The 21358-nt window shown below is 40.5% G+C and overlaps 2 protein-coding genes across 2 annotated transcripts in view; one reads left to right on the top strand and one right to left on the bottom strand.

The window, feature by feature from the left end:
• The first annotated feature begins 1852 nt into the window (after positions 1 to 1852).
• Positions 1853 to 5076, top strand: pnp5a (purine nucleoside phosphorylase 5a). Its single transcript, XM_085154849.1, has 6 exons — positions 1853 to 2095; positions 2704 to 2873; positions 2973 to 3076; positions 3173 to 3348; positions 3442 to 3632; positions 4228 to 5076. Exons 1-6 carry the CDS (start codon positions 2073 to 2075, stop codon positions 4449 to 4451), a joined length of 888 nt encoding a protein of 295 aa, XP_085010975.1. The 5' UTR covers positions 1853 to 2072; the 3' UTR covers positions 4452 to 5076.
• A 1873-nt stretch (positions 5077 to 6949) lies between these two features.
• Positions 6950 to 21358, bottom strand: part of capn1 (calpain 1) — a 29133-nt gene continuing 14724 nt past the window's right edge. Inside the window, exons 5-22 of the mRNA XM_085154850.1 lie at positions 16788 to 16921; positions 15491 to 15659; positions 14238 to 14321; positions 13235 to 13320; positions 13012 to 13086; positions 12095 to 12255; positions 11410 to 11570; positions 11273 to 11284; positions 10905 to 11116; positions 8774 to 8813; positions 8609 to 8674; positions 8460 to 8517; positions 8290 to 8354; positions 8112 to 8180; positions 7920 to 7998; positions 7630 to 7746; positions 7380 to 7438; positions 6950 to 7262 (exon numbers count right to left, since the gene is read on the bottom strand). Of these exons, the coding sequence (XP_085010976.1) occupies positions 7236 to 7262; positions 7380 to 7438; positions 7630 to 7746; positions 7920 to 7998; positions 8112 to 8180; positions 8290 to 8354; positions 8460 to 8517; positions 8609 to 8674; positions 8774 to 8813; positions 10905 to 11116; positions 11273 to 11284; positions 11410 to 11570; positions 12095 to 12255; positions 13012 to 13086; positions 13235 to 13320; positions 14238 to 14321; positions 15491 to 15659; positions 16788 to 16921 (1674 nt within the window). The 3' untranslated portion in view covers positions 6950 to 7235. The remainder of the gene's footprint in view (positions 7263 to 7379; positions 7439 to 7629; positions 7747 to 7919; positions 7999 to 8111; positions 8181 to 8289; positions 8355 to 8459; positions 8518 to 8608; positions 8675 to 8773; positions 8814 to 10904; positions 11117 to 11272; positions 11285 to 11409; positions 11571 to 12094; positions 12256 to 13011; positions 13087 to 13234; positions 13321 to 14237; positions 14322 to 15490; positions 15660 to 16787; positions 16922 to 21358) is intronic.

The following is a 21358-nucleotide window of genomic DNA, read 5'->3' as shown; positions in this document are numbered from 1 at the left end:
ACATTAGCAAGAAGTCTGGAGGGGTCAGGAATCAGTCCACCGGTCTTCCGATTGGTAGAGGACCCGCTCTACCACCTGAGCCAAAGCCTCCCATACAATTTTAAATAAATTAACCAGATTTAGTTGTTATGTGCTTAAAAATGCTGTGTGAATGTTAAAGTAAGTAATAAATACTAAGTTGACTGGTCATGCTGGTTAATGAGTACTCCTACTGTTACATTATAGTTTAATGGAGTTCAACTTTACATACTTTAACTTATAAATAGAATTACTTTTCAGCTTTCACCACCATGACATTGGTTATCTCCTTTTACAACATAATCACATCTGTATCGCCCCAGTTTGGAAACAAATCTATTAATCTGTTTTGTGATCCGTGGTTTACTGTGTTGATCCACATCAATTACTGGACATTCAGTCCAAGTGACATGCTTTTAATTACTGACCTGTAACTTTTCTTATTTACAATACAGGCACACTCTAAACAGGATGTGTTGTCTACTTGTACGTGTGCCAAAACATTTTAGTAATAAATGCATAATGATAAATGATGATGCAATCCATTTTTAAGCAATGCACAGTTAGAGAGAACGCTGAATAGAAACTAGTTTTTTTTTTGTTTTCAAACTTATTTATTAAACAAGGATGTAGAGTTATTTGGTAGTTTCTGATACTCAGAGCAAACACAGGTCACATGATTTTTCATCAAAGCAAATAAAGCAAATAAATTATAATATTATAATATTATAAGAATTTATTATAAAATAAAAGATTTAACTTGAGGTAAAGTAAATACCAGTAATATTAGTATAATACATTTACAAAAAAATCAGACAAAAAAATTGTCTCTATCTAAACATTCAGCATATCTGCTGCTGAACCAAAGTCTGCTATTTATACTGTTTTGTTGTAAATATATCTGCATACCATTGTACATACTTGTGCTGTATATACTATATATACTGTTGAGTCCTCATTCTGGATATATAGCAACAAGTTATCCATTTCTTATTTATTCCAACATCTATGCACCGCTGCAAACATAAATATACTGTACATGTTGTCTGTTTGTCTCTGTTGGTAGATTGTGAGGAAAAAAATGAGTTAGACAATAAAACTGATGTTAGTCACATTATCATGTGAGCATCATCTGACTGTTGGATATAATCTAACTAAATGTCTTTATAGATACATCTATGACCATAACTGTATCACATTTTAAAATTGTGTGAAATCACTATGCAACATAACTGAAGTAGCTACTGTTATTGTCTGTAAATAAATAAAAGTTTACATTTTCCTTCTAAAGCGGAGAAAATGTATATTATAAGCCCAACATTATAGAAACAAATGACTACATACTGCAGTTGACAGTAAGATGTATTGGTTTAAAACTTGCGTCACACAATAACACACAGTACTCGCAGACTGATGACGAGAACAAGTGGACCACAAACACGTGATGTTCAAAAACACGCTGTGTGTCCGAAACCACAACATCTTTTGTTTTTAATCGGTGAGAGTAACAGAGACACAGATCGATAAAGACTGAATGGTTACTTTAACTTATAAATATAATTACTTGGATGAGTGGATCTGGAAACATCATAGATTGTTTATGTGAACATAACATGAAAAGTAATGAGTGGGCTGGAGTGGGAAATGTCGTGAAAACTCTTATATCCAGCTCCACCTGTAGTACAGGATGTTCCGTGGGTGTGTATTTCTCTGTGGCATACCGGTCTGAAGGTGTGTCCGCTCAGCCAATGAAACTGCAGCAGGTACATGCGTCAGCAGAGGAGGGGGCAGGAGAGGGGGAGTCGCCGGTCCTATGATAAAAGTCTGCAGCTGCCCCTCTTTCCACAGAAGTGAGAGAGAAGAGCTGAATACTTCACGGGACTCTAAAAGAGAAGAAGAACTCAACAGAAGACTTTTTACCGTTTCCACCTTCTCTTTGATATTTTTATACGCCTTAAAAACTTTTTTTTTATTTTCAGACTTAAAACTTTAAGTCTCTATTTACACCTACATTTTTTTTCTTACATTCTCAGCCGCTTCATTTATCTTCCGAAATGTTTCCAGAGGCAAACAGCTGGTGAGTAGATTTCTAATATTTTAATTACTTTTTCTCGTTCAGTGTTGCTCAGCACGTGGCTCTTTCACGGCCGGCTTTGGATAGCGTGAAAAAATAGACTGGACTGAGGGGAGGCAAAAATAATACGCGCATGCGCTCTTGTTGGCGGTGGAGTGTCGAGAAATGATTCATTCCAAGAGGAGCGACGCGTCTAATTACATAATGAAGCGCGTTTTACAATTGAGTGGAAGTAAAGAGTTTGAAATGTTCTAATGTTGTAAAAATCAGTCAATAAAATTGTTATTGGACTTTAATATAGATGATTAAAACTTTTTAAGTCAGACTGCTGTGATTTACTTGAATTTGCGTAAAAAGCCGTCCTTATAAATTCCTAAGAGGATGTGCCTGTAATATGACAGTAGTTATCCACTTTTTCATGGGTGAAGAGTTACAGCTCTTTTAAAAAGTGAAGGTCACATTTTTGGTCACCATGGTTACTGTTACTGTGTGAACCAAATTCATAAAAATGTGCTTCTGCATCATATCAAGCCATAAAATTAGTGTGTTCATGTGTGCTGGACTGTCACGGTGATCTGCCTGACCTCTGCCCTTTTGTTAATGTCATCCAGCTACAGCTACGAGGAATGCAAGGCCACTGCTGATTGGCTGCTCGCCCAGACAGACATCCGACCCACTGTGGGCATTGTGTGCGGCTCAGGGCTCGGAGGGCTCGCTGACCTGTTAAAGGACCAGGTGACCTTCAACTACAAAGACATCCCCAACTTTCCGCAGAGCACAGGTGAGCTACACCTACTACACCGACACTTTACCATGGTGACTCCACATCAGCTGAGCAGCTCCTGCTGATGTTCACTGTTATATTTTTGAATTCCCACAGTGCACGGACATGCGGGGAAGCTGGTGTTTGGACACTTAAAAGGAAGGCCGTGCGTTTGCATGCAGGGACGTTTCCACCTGTATGAGGGCTACTCGATACAGAAGGTATGTGTGTGTTTGCAAAAAAAAATATCCCGTAATTTTCAGCAAGATCCCCCCAAAATATTCTTCATTTATATTCTGTGATGTTCTTTTTTCCAGATTACATTGCCTATGCGCATCTTCAAGCTGCTCGGTGTTGAGACGGTGATGCTGACCAATGCAGCCGGAGGCCTCAACCATGACTTTAAAATGGGAGACATCATGATCATCAAAGACCACCTCAACCTGCCCGGCTTCGCTGGCATCAATCCTTTGAATGGACCCAACGATGAGCGGTGAGACGTGTTCTCGTACAGCCATAAAAAGCAGACATTTAAACCTCCTATAAGCTTAACCTAATCTTCTTCCTGTCTTCCTTCATCTGCCAGGTTTGGCGTACGTTTCCAATGCATGTCCGATGCATACGACAGAGAGCTGCAGCAGCTGGCCATGGACGTGGGACAGGATCTGGGCTATGGAGATTTCCTAAAGGAGGGAGTGTACTGTGTGCTGGGCGGGCCAACATTTGAGACAATCGCCGAGGGTCGCATGCTGCATAGACTTGGCGCTGATGCTGTCGGTGAGCTGATTGTTTTGTTGATCTGAGTAAATGTAACGAATGACTGTAAAGTCCCAAAACTTTAATCAGATCATAATCTACACATCTGGATTTTTAAGACGTGTCAATCAGAATCAGAATCAAGAAATGACAGTTCAGTAGAAATGCTTGAAGTGCTTTTGCTGCAGTGACTTTGAAAACATGTGATTTGCCCCGGGCCACCCAAACCTCAACTTGAAGCTTTACCTTTGAGGAGCAAAAACACGTGAAAAACATAAATTTAAGTTTCCTAATGTGAGTCTTCTTTGTATGCATGCATACCAAGACTTCTCATGAAATTAAAGCAGTAAAACTTATTAGAAGTCTCTAAATTAGCTTAAGCGAAGTTGGTTTCAGCAGTATTAGATCTGCAGTTCTTCTTCTTTTGATAACACTATAAATCCCAGGCTTCTCAACATTACAGGACATAGTTCCCAAGCCAATTATAAACAAGGAAAACATCTCTTTTGTGTTATTTGCATTTTTACATCCTTTCTTGTGTGTACTGGCTGGTTTATGGCTACTCTATTCTTTCTATTAGAGTTGTTTATATTTGTCTCGATCTTTTCCTCTCCAGGCATGAGCACAGCCCATGAGGTGATCGTCGCTCGGCACTGTGGAATGCGCGTCTTCGCCCTCTCCCTGATCACCAACCAGGTTGTGATGGACTACGACAGCGAAGAGAGGGCCAATCACGAGGAGGTCCTCCAGGTGGGCAGGCAGCGGGCGGCACAGCTGGAGAGGCTCGTTTCCACCATGGTGACCAAAATTGTGCACAACAACTACGGCCTAAGAGACTAACAGCCGTGTTTAGGCCTCTGGGATATTTTATGTGGTCATGTACATTGAAGAAAATCCCACTCAGTTGAGTTGATTTTAGCCTGAGGTCAAAAGGTGAAAGGATTATAGTTACCTGAAGAATCTCACTTACTTTCTCACTTTCTCACACACAGACACAGAATCTTTGAAAACATACTCAACTGTTCTCGTATTTCATGTCACTGTGCACAAAAGGTTACACATTCCCCTGCTGAGCAGCTCCAGAAGAAAGTTGTTCAGTTCTTTTTATATAATTTTAAACAAAGTGTTATTTTTTTCCCTTATCTTACAATATAGAATCCCCTTTGTAAATGTCTGCAATTTAACTTAAAAATAGCCAAAATCTGCTGTAAAAGTCTTAATTTTATAAGGTTGTAAAGATGTGTACATTAACCGAACCTATATTGTATGTAATGTATTTGAGTGTACCTGTTTTCGTAGGATGTTATTGTTAAATGTACTATTTATTACTATATCAAGTTTGTGTATTTCCCCCTATCATGGATCACACCCATTTCCATGGATTTATTTGCAGCCTTGATTTTGTTTTTTTGTTTGTTTTCTGTGGACGGTGCAAGACCAATAAAACTTAGACATTAACTCAAAACCTCTCCACGTTTATTTCCAAAGTTTATATAGAAGAAGTGATACAGAGAAAGCTACACAGTAAACCAACGCATTGCATAATGAAGGGTTTGGTTCACAAAGGGACCCAAAAAAGTTATTACTGTAAACATTACACAGTTTTACGCAAACATCACTTAACATTAAAGAAGACAAGAATGTCAGAGTATCTTAAAAATGTGAGGGTTTGGCAGTACTTCTCAAAGAAAAGTGCTTAAAAATTTAAAAAAAAAAAAAAAAGGCAAAAATTTGTAAGTTTTTGGCAGAACAAAAGAGACTGTCATTTAAAAACTGTGGCACATTACATGTAGATGCTCCAGACGGCATCATGTAACTCTGGAATACCTCGGATAAAACTCTTGCTTTTCTGACGGGACAGAAATGAGACAGTCATACAATATATCACATTTCACACAGCATGCATACAAACATATCCACCCATCCCCGTTTACCCTTACCCAAAACTTTGACATATTGCTCCCTTCAAAAGGCAAGACTCAAACAGCTTTGACACATCCCTTTTTATTACCACTTTAAAGTCCAGTTTATTTCCTACTTTACAAAACAAGAAAACAAAAACAGAGCCATGCATAAAGATAAGCTTGTATATATTAGAATAAAACATTCACAATGATCCAGCACCTCAACATTGTCTCTGCAAAATCTGAACGGGCCCTTTATGCTGAGGTGAAAGCAAAGTTTGGCACAGGATGTAAGAGGCCAGCAGTGATGCTACAGTACAAACTACTAATAGATTTATAACGCACAGTCATCTATGCCAGCCAGCACACTAAGCAACTCTCCACTTCGACTACATCCAGCACTGGGTTTTCTAAAGATTGTCTTCAAATGTAAGCAGCTGATTTAAGCAGTTGCCATTTGAATTTGGCCACAGAGGTATTTATGGATGCTACCGAAACCCCAACATGCAACAAAGCTCAAACACAAATGGGGTCAAACCTCTCTCACGTCAAAGGGGCGGAAAAAACCCTGAAGATTAGGTGGTAAATATTTAATTATAACGTTATTAAGTTAGAGTGAAGTGATTAGAAAAACCCAAACAAGCTATACTAAAGATGGAAGTCTGGCTAATGTATTAATAACCACATTCATACTATATCAGAATTATTAAAAACCCAACCAAATTATCTGTGGGCCAATATTATTGACTGATAACAACTACTTGCCAGTCTATCGTTATCAGCATTTATAAAGACAGACAATGACAATTTTTAAAAGCACCCTTCAACCATCTTATGACTGTGATGTTGCGAAGTTTGTCCAGTGAAGGGCATCCTGAAATTTCCCTGTTGGCAACACGTGATTGAAACCCCAAAAACACAACAGCTAGCTGATTGAAGAATGTAATCTCACAATGTAATTGAGCAAATAAATAACTTCACATAATTTATTTTAATTTTTAAAGTTGATGGCAAGAAACCCTACAAACAAAATCTGGTCGTGGTAACGCTGTATCAGCCTTATGTCTGCTTAATGTTTTAAATTATGTAATGCTAGCAAAACAACGTAGGCCTGGACCATGTCACATTTAAGACATTACACTTGTAATGTCTTAAATGTGACATGTAATGGTAATGTAACATATAAACACTACTTTGGCTTTGGTATCATGTCATAGTTACCTTAGTAAAATACACTGTAAAGTTTCTGTGGGCTTTGAGTGACATTAATACAATTTTGGCACTTCATCATGTGTTTAGTAACTTTCTATAAAGCTAGCTTTAGCATGTAGCCTACACAGTTAACTTTACGAAAAGGTAAAGCTAGCTTGTAAACTACATTTTGCTACGTTAACAAGTTCTGGTCCAGTTAAAAAAAAGAAAAGAAAAATACAAGTATGTCTCCACACCCTCAGATTTACTCAGGTGTTTTATTTCAGACCCCAGAGTAGCCAGTTTTATCACAGAGTTGACCGAAGTGGAGAAGCGGGCATCTTTCAGTTGGCGACACATTTTCAGTACAGGCACTGTAATCAAGATTTTACAGGTTTTTAAGCATCAGAGGACCTCAGCAATGCGCAGCATAGAGGGTGAGGAAGAACTGAAGGGAAAAAGGCACTTCTGAAACCACATAACAGACCAAGAGCTGCAGTGCAAAAGTTACAGAGGAGTCCACTCATCTTTAGGCAAACATGGTCAGGCTGATCCACTGCAAAACAAAGAGAATGTTGGAATTAATGAATGAAAACTCTTAATAAATCACAGAGAGTGAATGAGAAAAACAAGCTTGTGTTTATACAACAGCATTTGTGATGGGAATTTATACCTGGAAGAAGTTTAGAGATATCTGACCGTCTCCATCAGTGTCCAGGTTCTTAAAGGTTTCTGCAGTAAGAGAAACAAAAAAGATCATTAGACTGAGAACAGTACGACGTATTTTAGCTTCTGTTAAGCTTTGCAGCCGTGCCCTGTATGTTTGTTTGTTTTGTTTTTTTTACAGCAAAGCAGGATCAAGTTGCACAAGCAGTTAGACTGTCCCTTGTGAACCAGTGAACAACTGCAATAGTGTCACTCACTGAACATTGTCTCCAGTCTGACCAAACAGGTGACAAAGTTGTCAAAGTCGACAGCCATGTCTGCCTCTGTGTATCGCAGGATGATCAGCTGGAACAGGTGGTTAGTCAACTTGAAACCTGAAGGAAGCAAAAGCAAGAAAACCCTTACAACAATGTGAAAAAATGTCAGCGAAGGTGCTCCACCTACAACTCAGAAAAAATGCTTTCTGCATATACTGCTGGGACTTAAAAGTGCTTTTGTGATTTTTTTTTTGCTCTCTTTTTTGCACTTTAATATTAAAGAATAATACCTGCAGATTCAAGAGCCATTCTCATCTCGTAGGAGCTCATGGTGCCCGATTTGTCCACGTCAAACTGCCTGAATACAGTCTAGATACGGGGAGGGGGGGACAAGAGACCACCAGTTTGAATCAAATAACAAAATGGAAACACCAGTGCACCAGTTATTCACTGTTAACTCAGTCATGCAATTTAACTCTCACCAGGTATCGTTTAATCTTTTCCCAGAGTACGTGAAACTCTGTCAGGCCCAACTTCCCAGTGCCATCAGTCTGAGTGAAGACGCTAAGGAACATTTCGTGGTCAGAGAGACATTAACGTGAAGAGATCCAGAAACAAAAGAAACAGGAAGCAGATATTTCAACTTCACATCAAGGATACATCCATGAGGTTAATCATGCTGCGACAAGCTTCTTGTGAGAAGCCATCTGTCTTCAGGTCTTTATCTGTGGACGGCAGGAAGTGAAGTGAAAAGAGAGAAGAATACACGTCTTTTTTAAATATTGAAGTCTAAACTATGTTAGAAACATTTCATAATGGCAGTGCTTTACGTTTGCTGATGATCCTGTTTAATATGGTTTGCAGCTCTGTGACACTGATCTCCATGTCCTGTGGGCACAAATAGATGTGCGTTATATTAAATGTGACTGCGCCTTGGACTACTATTGCTATCTCCTACAAGTTTTGAGAGCGTGCTTACTGCTCCTGCCAGCTGCCTGAAGAGATTCTTGAAGCTTGGGTCAATCTGACTCTCATCTAGCTGAACCTGAAACACAAAGACAGATGTGTTCACTACATGCTTTTTTCCCCACCTCCTTTCGCACAATATGGCCAGATGTGGTCACATGGGGTCACTTCTTCTCACCTCTGCTGGAATATCTGCTTTAACTTCATCATCGAGCTCCCTGATGGAGAAACAAGACAACAGCTGAAGTCAGGTTTAGACTTCAGTTTCGATTATAAAGTTCCCAATCACAACAACAATTGCATCAATATGGTAGACACTACAATAATACGTACAGAGAAAAACACAATAATCATGTGAACTCCCTTTTGACAGGATGTTAAGACATTTATGTTTAGCTTTTGAGTACCTGTACACTAGCATTGTCTAAGGAGCTTGCAAAGAAAAGAGTCTGGACTTCTTGAAGTTGCTTGAAGACGTTTCACCTCTCATCTGAGAAGCTTCTTCAGTTCTAAGGTCAAATGGTGGAGAGTCCCAGATTTAAACCCCGTGGGAGTTTCCCCCCAAAGAGGGACAAAGGACCCCTGATGATCATCTATCTAATCACATGAGGGAACATGTTCTGCCCGGTGGTGTAGGGTCCTAATTACTCCAAGTTTGTGTTCCAGAGGGTGATGGGAGTCAAAGAGGAGGTACTGGTCCGTGTGTGTGGGCTTCTGGTAAACTTCGATGTTGAGGTTGCCATTCTCTTCAATGTGCACAGCGCAGTCCAGGAAAGGCAAACAGTCGTCCTTTGTGTCTTCCCTGGTGAACTTGATGTTTTTATCCACGGCGTTAATGTGCGCAGTGAAGGATTCCACTTCAGACCCAGCAACACACTCGGACAGAAACGGGTTCATCCCAAAGACAAAACTCCAAAACACAAACTTAACAATGTGGTGTATGCTGTACAGCAGCGGTCCCCAACCCCTGGGCCTCGGACCGGTACCGGTCCGTGAGTCGTTTGGTACCGGGCCGCGACAGTTGAGGCTCAGGTGTGAAATGTATAGTTTGCAGGGTTTTTATCGGTTTTCAGCGTTATTTTGTTATCGTTTTTATCGTTAACTCAGTTTTCCTTGGTCTTTTCACGTGTGTTATGAATAAATCTTCTTTTTTTTTGGTACCGGTACTAGTTTTATTTTGTTGTATTTATCCGCGACACCTTAAAGGCCAGTCTGTGAAAATATTGTCGGGCATAAACCGGTCCGTGGCACAAAAAAGGTTGGGGACCGCTGCTGTACAGTGCAGTGCATGTCACAACATAGAAGAGCCACCTCCACAGGACAAGACTCAGCTGTCCATCTGCATCTTAAGGATAAAGGACACTCTTTCGAGGATGCCAATGTTCACATTTTGGACAGAGAGGACAGATGGTTTGAAAGAGGAGTGAAAGAAGCCATCTATGTCCACTGTGAGCGACCATCTTTGAACAGAGGTGGTGGTTTACGACACCAACTCTCTGCCATCTATAATCCAGTTTTGAGATCCCTTCCCAGACGCCTTAACGCCCACTCACATCCTGGGCCATCTGACCTCAGGAATTCGCATGATAAGGTGGGGCCAGGTTTCACAATGAACTCACCCGAAACTCTGGCTGATTGTGACCCACACCCATTTTCACACCTTGGCTCAGGTGATTAGAGGATCATCAGGGGGTCCTTTTGTCCCTCTTTGGGGGGACACTCCCACTGGGTTTAAATCTGGGACTCTCCACCATTTGACCTTAGAACTGAAGAAGCTTCTCGGATGAGAGGTGAAACGTCTTCAAGTAACTTAAAGAAGTCCAGACGCTTTTCTTTCCAAGCTCCTTAGACTACGATGACCTGGATGACTGAGAACCTTCACAGACATACACTAGCATTATATTTATATAAACAAGATTTGGATGCAATAATTCTAGCCTGTACATATACCAAAAGTATATGTACAGCCTGTAATAGTCACACATACATCACCAATAATATTTGGTTGAATTTCCCTTAGCAAGCTGGACCTCAACCAAGCTTCTGGCATAATCCTGGCTGGATATTAGTTAACTCCTCTTGGCGGAGTTTCTTTAAACTGACAGTTTTGAATAAGGTCGAGGTCGGGGCTTTGGGAAGGCCATTCCAGATGCGTCATCACTAATAAAGTTAATAGGCCTGTCTTGTGAAGTTATAAGGCGTTGTGGAACCTTTTTTGTATATAATGTTGTATATACAGTCTAAATCCCAAACATGACTGTCACAGCAAACATGTCTTCTACACTTCCTGCAAGCCGGTGGCTACTTACTCAGAGCCTGCAGGCTTCTCAGAGAACACCCTGAGGACGAAGTCGCCGTCTTTGTTTGGCTCAAAGGTGGAGGGGACGATTATGTACTCCCCTTTCGGCAGCTTCAAACGTGAGCTGACCTCCCTCAAGTTGATGAAGGTTTCTGATCGAGCGCTGGAGGCATGACTGAGGAAAAAGTCTCGCTTCAGGTGGACCCCTGAACTCCCTTTGAACTGAGAGGGGCATTAACAGAGGTAGCATTATGTTTTTATTCTATTCTCTGTAATATATATATATATATATATATATATATATATATATATATATATATATATATATATATATATATATATATATGTGTATATGTGGAAAGTAGAAAAACCTCATACCTGATCTGGAACCTGCAAAGAAAGCAGAGATGGAACATGATTATAATCAGTGTTGTTAGAAAAAAAAAAAAAAAAGGAAAAAAGGAAAGAGAGAAAGAAAGCAGTCAATAAGAAATAAATCTACTTTTTTTGCTAACCTCGTACAGAGCAAAACCGATGGTCTCCATGTCTTGGCCCTCTTGCCGTTTCTTCCTGCGGTCCTTTTGCATGAGGGCAACCACAAAGCTGCAGTCTGGATTGCCCTGCTGGTCTGGGTTCTGCAGCATGATCTTGAACTGAGGATTCAGCCAAAAACTTGCTGGAGACAGAAGATGAAAAAGTTAAAGTGTTTCCTTTTCAGGCTATAAACTGATGTTCAGTAACAAGGAACGAAGTGAGCTAATGTACAGCCTGCTCTGTCTTATTAAACACTGAATGACATTTCTGTGAAAAATAATCACAATTAAAAACAAATTAACAAGATACATCACCTGTGAAGAGACAATAACCACATAGCCCTTAACACCTATACTGCAGTAAATCCTGAAAACTGTCCCATTTTCTGCCTGTCCTGGTAGAGAATCTCCAAAACCTTTTAAAAGACAATGCATTGTTTCATTGCTTAAATAGAAGTCACTGGTTCACATTCCTTCAGGAAGTTAACCCAATCCCTTCCTCACTCAATCTTCCCACTTGCCTTTTTTGATTGCAAAAATTCCTGAAGTAAAAATTGTATTAAGCAGAATTAAAACACCATGAGACACGGGTCTGGTGAGATGCAACAACTGTCCATGTCCTACCCTGCGATTTCCCCCTTCTTCTCACTTGCACCACTAATCTTACCTGGGTAGTTCCTGCAGCCTCCGGCTGTGCTGCCTCTCCTCCACTCCCCCTGAAAAAGTGAGGAACTCCATTTCTTCATCTGGCTGCTCTGCAGGGCGTCCGCCGTCAGGTTGCAGATCTCCAGACGAGAGAACTCGCGCAGAAAATCAGAATATGACATCCTGGAAGATTCGATTGTATCGTTAGTTTTCAATCATTAAGTCCAAGGATGGAACCTCGTTTCAGTGCTGAAGAAAACCAGACAATTCAAACAACTTCAGTACTGTGCAAAAGTCTTGAGTCACCCCTCATTTCTTTATAGTTTGCCTCCAAAGAGGAAGACTTTGTCATGATTAAAGTGAGCATTAGCTCTCCTGGCTCTCTGCAGGTGTTTCAATGGCCTTCTTCATTCTCAGTTCAGCCCTTGTACTGGATTATTTTTCAGAGGAATATTAAGACACTTAACACTGACCTCTAAATCATTTAAGCATTAAAAAGGCGTGTAAGGGATGACTCAGTGTTATGTCTAGACATAAGAGACTGTAACAAAAAAAAACAAATTGTTTCCGTTTCTTTAATGAATCTATTCAAATCTATAAAACATCTCAAGTATATCACTGTCTGACAGCACAAAATTATATTTTTGCACCTGCTGAAGACTTGCCATGTTATAGCTGCGCAGTATATCCTGAAGGATTTGGGGGGAAATCTGAGGTGTTTTTTTCCCCATTGTAAGTATTTCCAAGCATGTTAGCACATATTTCAATAAATCAGTCAACCCATTTCCCATTTTCCTGGCAAAATTTGAAGACATGAGGACTGGTTTGAGACTTTTGCCCAGCACTTTACTTCTGGATGGACAGACAATCCACATTAGACCCGCCACTCCAGTGACAAGTCTCAAATGTTTCACGTGCAAAACACTCGCGTACACTCACCAGAATTCACCATCCTCACTGCGGTTTTGGAGACGACTTCTGGCAGACGGATCAATAGAGTCCCACTCTCTGGCGCTGAAAGTTTAAAAAAATAATAATAATAATAATTAAATTGAAGTCCTGGACCCAGTAAAACAGCTGGAAAATTCCTTTCAGTGCCATCCAGGCTCAAAGGAAAACTTGGTGATTCTTAATTGCATAGAACAAAATAAAGAAATCATACTTATCACTCCAGGCTCCGGTCCATTCCACTTCTCCCCAGGGGTTCCTGATGCGAACCAGCTTTGTCATGTTTCCTCTGTATGACACCTACACACAAAGAAACACACACACACGTTTTCCATCTGCTTCACTTGTTCTTCTTTTTAGTATCCTGCGCACGTTTGTTCCTAATGAGCTTTTCTCACAAAGGGGAAAATTGTTATAAACTGCTCATTTTAAGGCATTTCCAGCATTAATTCAGATCCTTTCATCAAGTAGTGACTCACACATTTGCCTAACAAGAAAAAGATCCCCAGTTCAATCACAGGAGGAGACACAAATCCCAGTGATGTCCCAGTGAATCCATTTACACAAGCCTGAGATTTCTGGAGGTTAACTGCAGGCCACTCTGCTGTTGTTGTTTAAATGGTTACTTCTGTATTCGTTCATTAATCTTTAAAAGTGCCCAAGCTGCAGCTAACCAAACACATTACATCAGTCACTGTCAGTGTGACTTGGGTAACATGACAGAAGTCAAGTGCAATGTCTGATTTTGTATTAACGGTGTAACTCCAATGTTTTTCCGTACTACAAAGGACGCTTGTGCTGTGCCCAAAACAAAAGCCAAAGATAACAAATTCAACACAATTTCATTTACATTTCTTTATAATATGCTGTACGTATGGGTGAAGGGTAAAGGGAAAGCAAACATGAGGAATCTGTTTTGCCCGTGGAAAATAAATGCACTGCCTTTTTGGTTAGGAAAACTCATTGGTTAAACAAATGTCAAACAGATGCATTAAATACAGAAAATAAATACACTGCCTAAGCCTGGTTTCTTTAGTTATAGTTGTTTGTGTGATGTGCATAGATGTATATGCGTCTCTACGCTGCAGTAAACAGCAGAGCTGAGCAGTCTGAATATCACTAGTATCGATACCAAACCTGATCAATACCCAGTTTCAAAATACATGAAAATCTGAAAGGAGTTTTATGTTGTGTTAAATAATTTTTGTAGACCTCACCTCTTCCACACCAGTCAGGGAGTAGGCATGTCCCTTGACCAGCTTTTTGAAGGTGACGGCCTCCATATCATTTGCACTGGTGATCTGAGAATGAGGCAACACAACAAAAAGAGTTAAACAGAGTTAACCAGGGGTTTGTGACGTCTACGAGGCAATTCACACAAGTGAAAGTCGACTCTGCTCATCTGGACGGGGCGTTTTCATTCATCCATGTGACTTCTTTAGTTTCAGCTGACTGCAGGTTTCCCCGACCTTAAACGGTACATTTGCATAATGACCCAAACTGGCACCACTGACTAACAACTGTGGGGCTGCGAGGTCAGTTTCATGATCGTTCCTATGAGGAATGGCTGCAATCACAGCTTTGTAAAAAGGTGAATGATGTCCTCGCTGACCCTTTACCGTGGATGAAGACACTCAGAATGACGGTAACAAAGACAGGAGAAGATGTACGCGCGTACTTTTGCAGGTCAGTGAAATCAAACGATATAATTAGCAGTCACTCTCACAGCATGGCACATTCATTAAAAGCAAAAATCTCAAAGAATAAATCTACAGTGTAAATATAGAAGATTTTTCCTGTGTCATTTAAACCTAGGCACAGAAACACAAACGGACTCCGTTTATTCGTTCCTGTTCGTGTCAATCATTTACAATTTCATCATCTCTGGAAGAGAAAACGCATTTCCTTTTTAATTTTGCTCTTTGGACCCAAGTGAAACAGGGATACCTGAACAGGGAGGCCTGAACTGATTACAGAAGTTCAGTCCTCCCTGTCTGCAAACACAAGCTTTGCTAAAGTGTCCTTGACAGTTGCACTGACTTCCTGCCAGCTCCAGACCTTTCCCTGTCCTCACTGCCCCCTCCTGGTTTTCCATACACGGGCTTTGTTTACAGGACCCTCCTGAGCCCCAGTGGTCATACTGAGGAGAAGACTTTTCTGACCTTTAGTTGCTGGTCCACAGTTTATGTGGATCTCTGAACTGTAAGAGATATAGCAAAATCTCTCATATTATAAAATGAATTGTACACTGGAGGAAACTGGAATGTGTGACAGTAAATTTATGTAAGGATTGTTGTTAAAGTAAAAAAAAAAGAAGCATTTTCTTACTATGAACCTTGGACTTGGAATAATTTACATGAATATAATATAAAAACATGCCTTCATTGTGTTGAAAAGAGTAAAAGAGCTTGATCCCAGTGGGAGTTCCCGGTAAAATAACAGTAACAATAATGAATGTTGCAGTACTGACGTCAATCGAGCAGCCAAGAAGTGATCCTCTTTCAACAGCTCTGCGGATGATGCTGAAGAGGTCCGAGGGGGCTTTGTTCAGATCGTACATCTCCGTCACACCTCCAGTAAAGTCTTCAAAACCCTCACATGTGCTGCCGCCTGACAGAGCCTCATAACAGCCATTCAACCTGTGACACAGAGAAATAGAAATTAAATGGAGTCCCGCTACAAAATAAATAAATATACTGCATAGTTTAATATTAAGAGTTGAGGATTAAACCTTAATATAAAAATAAACTTGAGAGCTCCCATTTAAAAGTGTCACTGCTTAACAATGTGCTAAAATATCATATATGGCTGCACAGGAATATGTGTAATCTTACTTTTACGTCACACTCATCCAGGAAGCTCTCTTAACTCGGAAGCCGTAAACTTACAGGAACAATGATGAGTTTCTCCTACACAGCCAGCCAAAACTTACAACTGGGGCCACAGCTGTCCACTCAAGCAGCTGTGTTTCTTCAGGCCCTCTTTAAGAGCTTCAAATATTTCTCAATCATGCTTTTTGGCTTGTGGCCAGGGAACATTTGTTCTTTCGAGAATGCATCAGAATTGACTGAGTGTAAACGCAGGCTGCAAACAGCAGAAAGGCTCAATGACAGTGTAAGAAAAATAGATAAAAGTGAAACCATAACATGTCCAAGTGCAGATAACATAGGTAACACACAGAATTTGGATCAATCAATAATTTACAGGTGATTACAACTTATCATTCAGCTACTTGTAACACATTTTACAATCTTTTTGCATCTTTCTTACATGCTCATGCTGCAGTATTGTTAGGTTTGTGTTTTTAGGCTGTTGTTAGGTGGTTGCTATGCAACATCACGACATCCTAACTAAGATATCGCAGTTAACCAATTTTTTGTGAATATAAATGACATGGTATTGTCATAAAATTTTTAAGATACAACGCTTAATGCGTCATAAGGCCTCTTGGTAGGTGGTTGCTAGGTAACATGATGACGTAATAATATTTGACATGCTAAAGACACTTCAGGGCCATAAGATGCACCTTTATGCCAAGTTTGGTGTCTTAACTCATGACTGAGTAGAATCAAGTCAGACAGAGATCTGATGCATTCAATAAAACATATCTAATCATTGGATGCACAGATTCTCTTATTTATTTGAAGCATAAGAAGAATATGAAAGGGGCTGCTTTCTCTACAGGGACAAAATAATACATATTAAAGATCGGTGTTTGCTAAAGTTAAAGTTTTTTTCTCAGGTGCCGTCCTCTGTATCACTCTTACTTGGCGTAGGCCTTTTCCATCAGAGCGCTCCAAAACTCAGTTCCATCTTTTGAGTGGACAAACAGAAGCTTCCCATCTCTCGCCGGCAGCCGATCGTCAATCACGACGTCCACCCACTCGCCAAACTGCCAGAACTGTGGAGAACAGAGCAGAGAACAGCGATACAGAGATGGTTTAACGTTCTGCTGAAGTTCTGGAGAACCTGGGCCCATTTTAAAACATTCAAGACCATAATTTCAAACTCTTTATCACCTTTATACGTGCATTTTTAATATGCTTGTATGAGAACTGGTTAGAGACATAAATTAGCATTGTTGTACTACTTGTTGGCCTCTGAATCCCAATGTCTCTCTCAAATCCCAGATCGCTCTATTATAATCTCCTTTGTGAAGTCTAATACTAATTAATCTCTAATTACTCAGTTTCACTGAAATAGGATTTAAGAGGAAATTGCCAAAAAAGACAAACCTGACCAATCAGATGTGTCTTTCCAATTTATCACTACCAACACAGGAAGAAAATTGTCTCCAGCTAATCACACAAATGACACATCTGAGTGATACGACAGCCTTCTTTGGTAACTCAACTGGATCATTTTAATCCTTCATTCATTTCTTTTACACTGAACAGCATCACCAGGAGTATTCACTTGTTCACATGCATATGAACTCGAGTTACATCCCATTTGTAACCCACAGGGTTTGATGTCGGCCCGCCGTTTACGTCTATAACAGCTTTGATTCTTTTAGGAAGGCTTTCCCCGAGCTTAAGTTTATGGGAGTTTTCATTCTTACAGAAGTGCATTGGTGAAGTCAGACACTGATGTTGGATGAGAAAGCCTGGCTTACAGTCTCTGTTCTAATTTATGCCAGAGGTGCTCTGTCGGGTTTGTCATTTGTCATTCTGTCATCCGTGTCTTCATGGACCTTGGTTTGTGCACTGGTGCTCAGTCATGCTGGAAAAAGAAGGGCTCATCTCCAAACTTTCACTCAAAGTTTTGGGTCATGAAATATCTCGAAACGTCTTGTTATGCTGAAGCACTGAGAGTACAATGCAGAGTATTCCATTCACTGGAACTAAAGGGCTGAGCCCTCTTGCAAAACAACCCCACACCATAATCCCCGCTACACCAAACTTTCTACAACGCAGTCAGACAAGCTGTTCTCCCAGACTCATCCATAAGATTGCCACTCTCTTCTTTCTTTCATTCTCCACAGAGAACATGAGTCCATTGCTCTACAGTCCACTGGTGGCGTGCTTTACACCACTGCATCCGAAGCTTTGCATTGTTCTCGGTGATGTAAGGCTTTGACGCAGCTGCTCAGCCATGTGAATCTATTCTATGAAGCTCTCTGTGCTCTCGTCTCAAGATCATTTAAAGGCCACATGAAGTTTGGAGATCTGTAGCGACTGATCTGAAGAAAGTTGGTGACGTCTGCACACTTTGTGCCTCAGCACCCGCTGACTCCGCTCTGATTTTACACAGTCTACCACTTTGACGCAGAGTTGCTGTCAATCCCAGTCGCTTACACTTTGTTATAATCCTACTAACATTTCACTGTGGAAAATTTAGTAGTGAGGAAATGTCATGTCTGGACTTGTTGCACAGGTGGCATCCTGTCACGGTACCAGTCTGGAATCCACTGAGCTCCTGAGAGCGAGTCATTCCTGTGCCAATGTTTGTAGAAGCAGTCTGCATGCTGAGGTGCTTGACTTTATACACCTGTGACCATTGAAGTGAGTTACGAGTGAGCGAATACTTTTGGCAATGTAGTGTAGTTCCAGCACAAAGCATGAAACTCTTGAACTGCACAGATTTTACAGTTATTTCTAATTTCCAACCATTCCCCTGTTTAATATCTTTGTAATACTAAGATTACAAAAGGCAACATTAACTGCAAGTCACACCACCACCCTAAATGTTCGTATGCTTTCCTAAACCAGTCCTGCAATCATTTATTCACATTCACATGTTCTCTAACCAAATCAGGCAGCCTGACACAAATGAGGGCTGGGTGAATTTCTGTGAAATGGTTTTGGATCAGATTCAAAAAACTATTTCCCTGAATTGTTGTTCTGCTTTTCACACATAAGATGTGACTGTGTTGTCCAGCAGGGGGCAGAAGAGACCAAGACAACACGAAGAAAAGTTGTACAAAAAGAGTTAAGGGTAAAAATGATCTGGAGCAGGGATTCATTTAAGAAAGATTTAAAAAAAAAAAAAAAAAAAAAAAAAAAAAAGAGTGGATCAGTTATTTAATTTTAGTTATTTAATGTAATTTTGCTTTCAGTCATTTTCTTCAACTTATTCATGTCAGGGTTGGCGGGGCGGCTGGACCAGGGTACACTCTGTAGAGAGCTAACACATAGAGACAGACAGGTACTCACACTAACTCAGACCTGATATAATTATCAAATAACTTAACCCCACTAACTGCATGTCTTTGCATGCTTTCCATGTGTCTGTGTGGGCTCTTTCCAGGTGCTCCGGCTTCCTCCCACGGTCCAAACTCCACACTGGCTAAATGATCCGATTCAAACCCAGGACCTTCTTGCTGTGAGGCAACAGTGCTAACCGCATTTTATTTAATAGGGACAACTTAGTTCAGGAAAAAATAGGAACATTTTGTTTTGGGTACTTTTTCCTAAGCCAGTCCTGTAATTGTCTGTTTGCATGACAAATTAGCTGCGAGTCGGGATCTCTAACCAAAGCAGGCGGTCTGATGCAAATCAGGGCAGGGCGAATTTCTCTGAAATGTTTTTTTTACAGAAGATTAAAAGAAGTCACTCTGGATTGTTGTTGTGTTTTCCGGGAACAGGATGGAAAAGCTGCACAAAAAGAGAGTGGAGGACAAAAATGATGTGGAGCAGGGGCCGAGTTATAAGCCAGACAGGTTTAAGAAGAGTAAAAACATGGCAGAATTTCTGCTGTTGAGTCCGTTGTTCCATAGAAACATAACCAAAATACATGAAACCCTGGAGTCATTCACATTAGTTTCCAGCAGAGAGAGCTGAGAGCACTCAGAGCAAATTCAACACAGCTGATGGGAATAAACCAAAACGCCTCAGCATGTGACTTACTGTAAGTCCTCCTGGACACAATTCACGTCTTGTGATGCAACAATAAAATCTGTTTGCATAAAAGAGCGATCAGATAAGACATACATAAAGGTCATCCATCTACTTGGGCGAAAACCTTTTTTGTGTTTGAAACTGTGAAAGCCACACCCATGTGTAACATCCACTCCTTTGACTGTGCTCAACGTTCTGCCATCAAGGGGTAAATTACATCCAGGAAGTGTAACTACATAGTTATTAACTGAGCCACATACATTTTCTCAGCTTTGGGCTCCTACACACATTACGCTGGTAACTTTGACACCAAAACCCTGAGCTTTTTAACAACACAAATGTTGTCACCACCAGTTTACAACTTTGCCTTTGGGGAAGAGATACCAGACACAAAAAATCCAGACTGAAAGAGCTTCTTCCTCAAGGGACTGATTAAGTACATTGGCAAATTCACAATATTGCGATATCTGTACTCATGAATAACCAAAACAAGCCACTGATGTCTGCACGTTATTTGCTGCCATAACAAGACAATGTTAGTGTATATATAGTGTTTTGGTGTGTATTTAACAGGAATGGATGGATTCTGCACGCCCTGCAGAGCGGATTCCACTTCTGGGAAGAGCTTCGTCACAACACGGTCGGCTGAAGTCGACACAAAACATACACACACACACCAACCCACACATATACAGCAAATACAGGGCTGCCTCTGGTAAACGTACAGGCCTGCACACATTTCTTCATTCTGCGTATTAAGCCTGACATTGTTGAGGCTTTTTCTCACAGCTCTGTGGGAGAAACATCTCGTCTAACCGGGGGAAGCTAACCATTCCCACATCTGTGTCATGACTTGCAGCGACTCTGCCTTCACATTTGAGAAGCGCGTAACAAACTGTCAAAAGGTCCATGTGTAAAAAGCGAGCTATAAAAGAGTATCATAAAGGATTCTGCCCTGCTTTCCTTTGTGGACGACGACTTGTTTATAATTCATTCCCCCTCTCCTTTTGTCTCCCTGACTTTCTTCTTCACACAGACTCCTTGTTCTCTCCACCTCTTAAACCAGTTAGGATTCCCACAACCAGTACACACATGATATCTTCTTTTTTTTCTCCCCAGTGACTCACTCAGATCTGGATAAATTATCCTGAGGCTTAAACTCACACACAAAGAAAAGAAAATCCTACAAAGACTCAGCAGCACACAAAAGCAAAGAAGCAGTAGGAACATGCTTATATGCTAGCGGCAATGTAAACACAATCAAAAGAGGCTCATAGTAAAAAAAATAACACAAGAGGCAAAAAACAATAGTGAAGCCGTGTGTATTTAACAAGCTGTTTAGCCATAATTCACTCACTCATACAACACATTCATTCATTCATGTTCCCTCAGAGCAGACTGAAGCATTAGCTCCTCTCACTGTAGCAGAGAGCAGCATCTATACATGAAATTTACTGCACACTCGCAGGGGGGACAGCTGCAGGCAACAAAACACAAAC

The sequence above is a fragment of the Neolamprologus multifasciatus genome, chromosome 3 (assembly GCF_963576455.1).
Source record: "Neolamprologus multifasciatus chromosome 3, fNeoMul1.2, whole genome shotgun sequence".
Lineage (NCBI taxonomy): Eukaryota > Metazoa > Chordata > Actinopteri > Cichliformes > Cichlidae > Neolamprologus > Neolamprologus multifasciatus.
The sequence above is the reverse complement of the archived record's forward strand: the minus strand, read 5'-3'. Positions and strand labels throughout refer to the sequence as shown.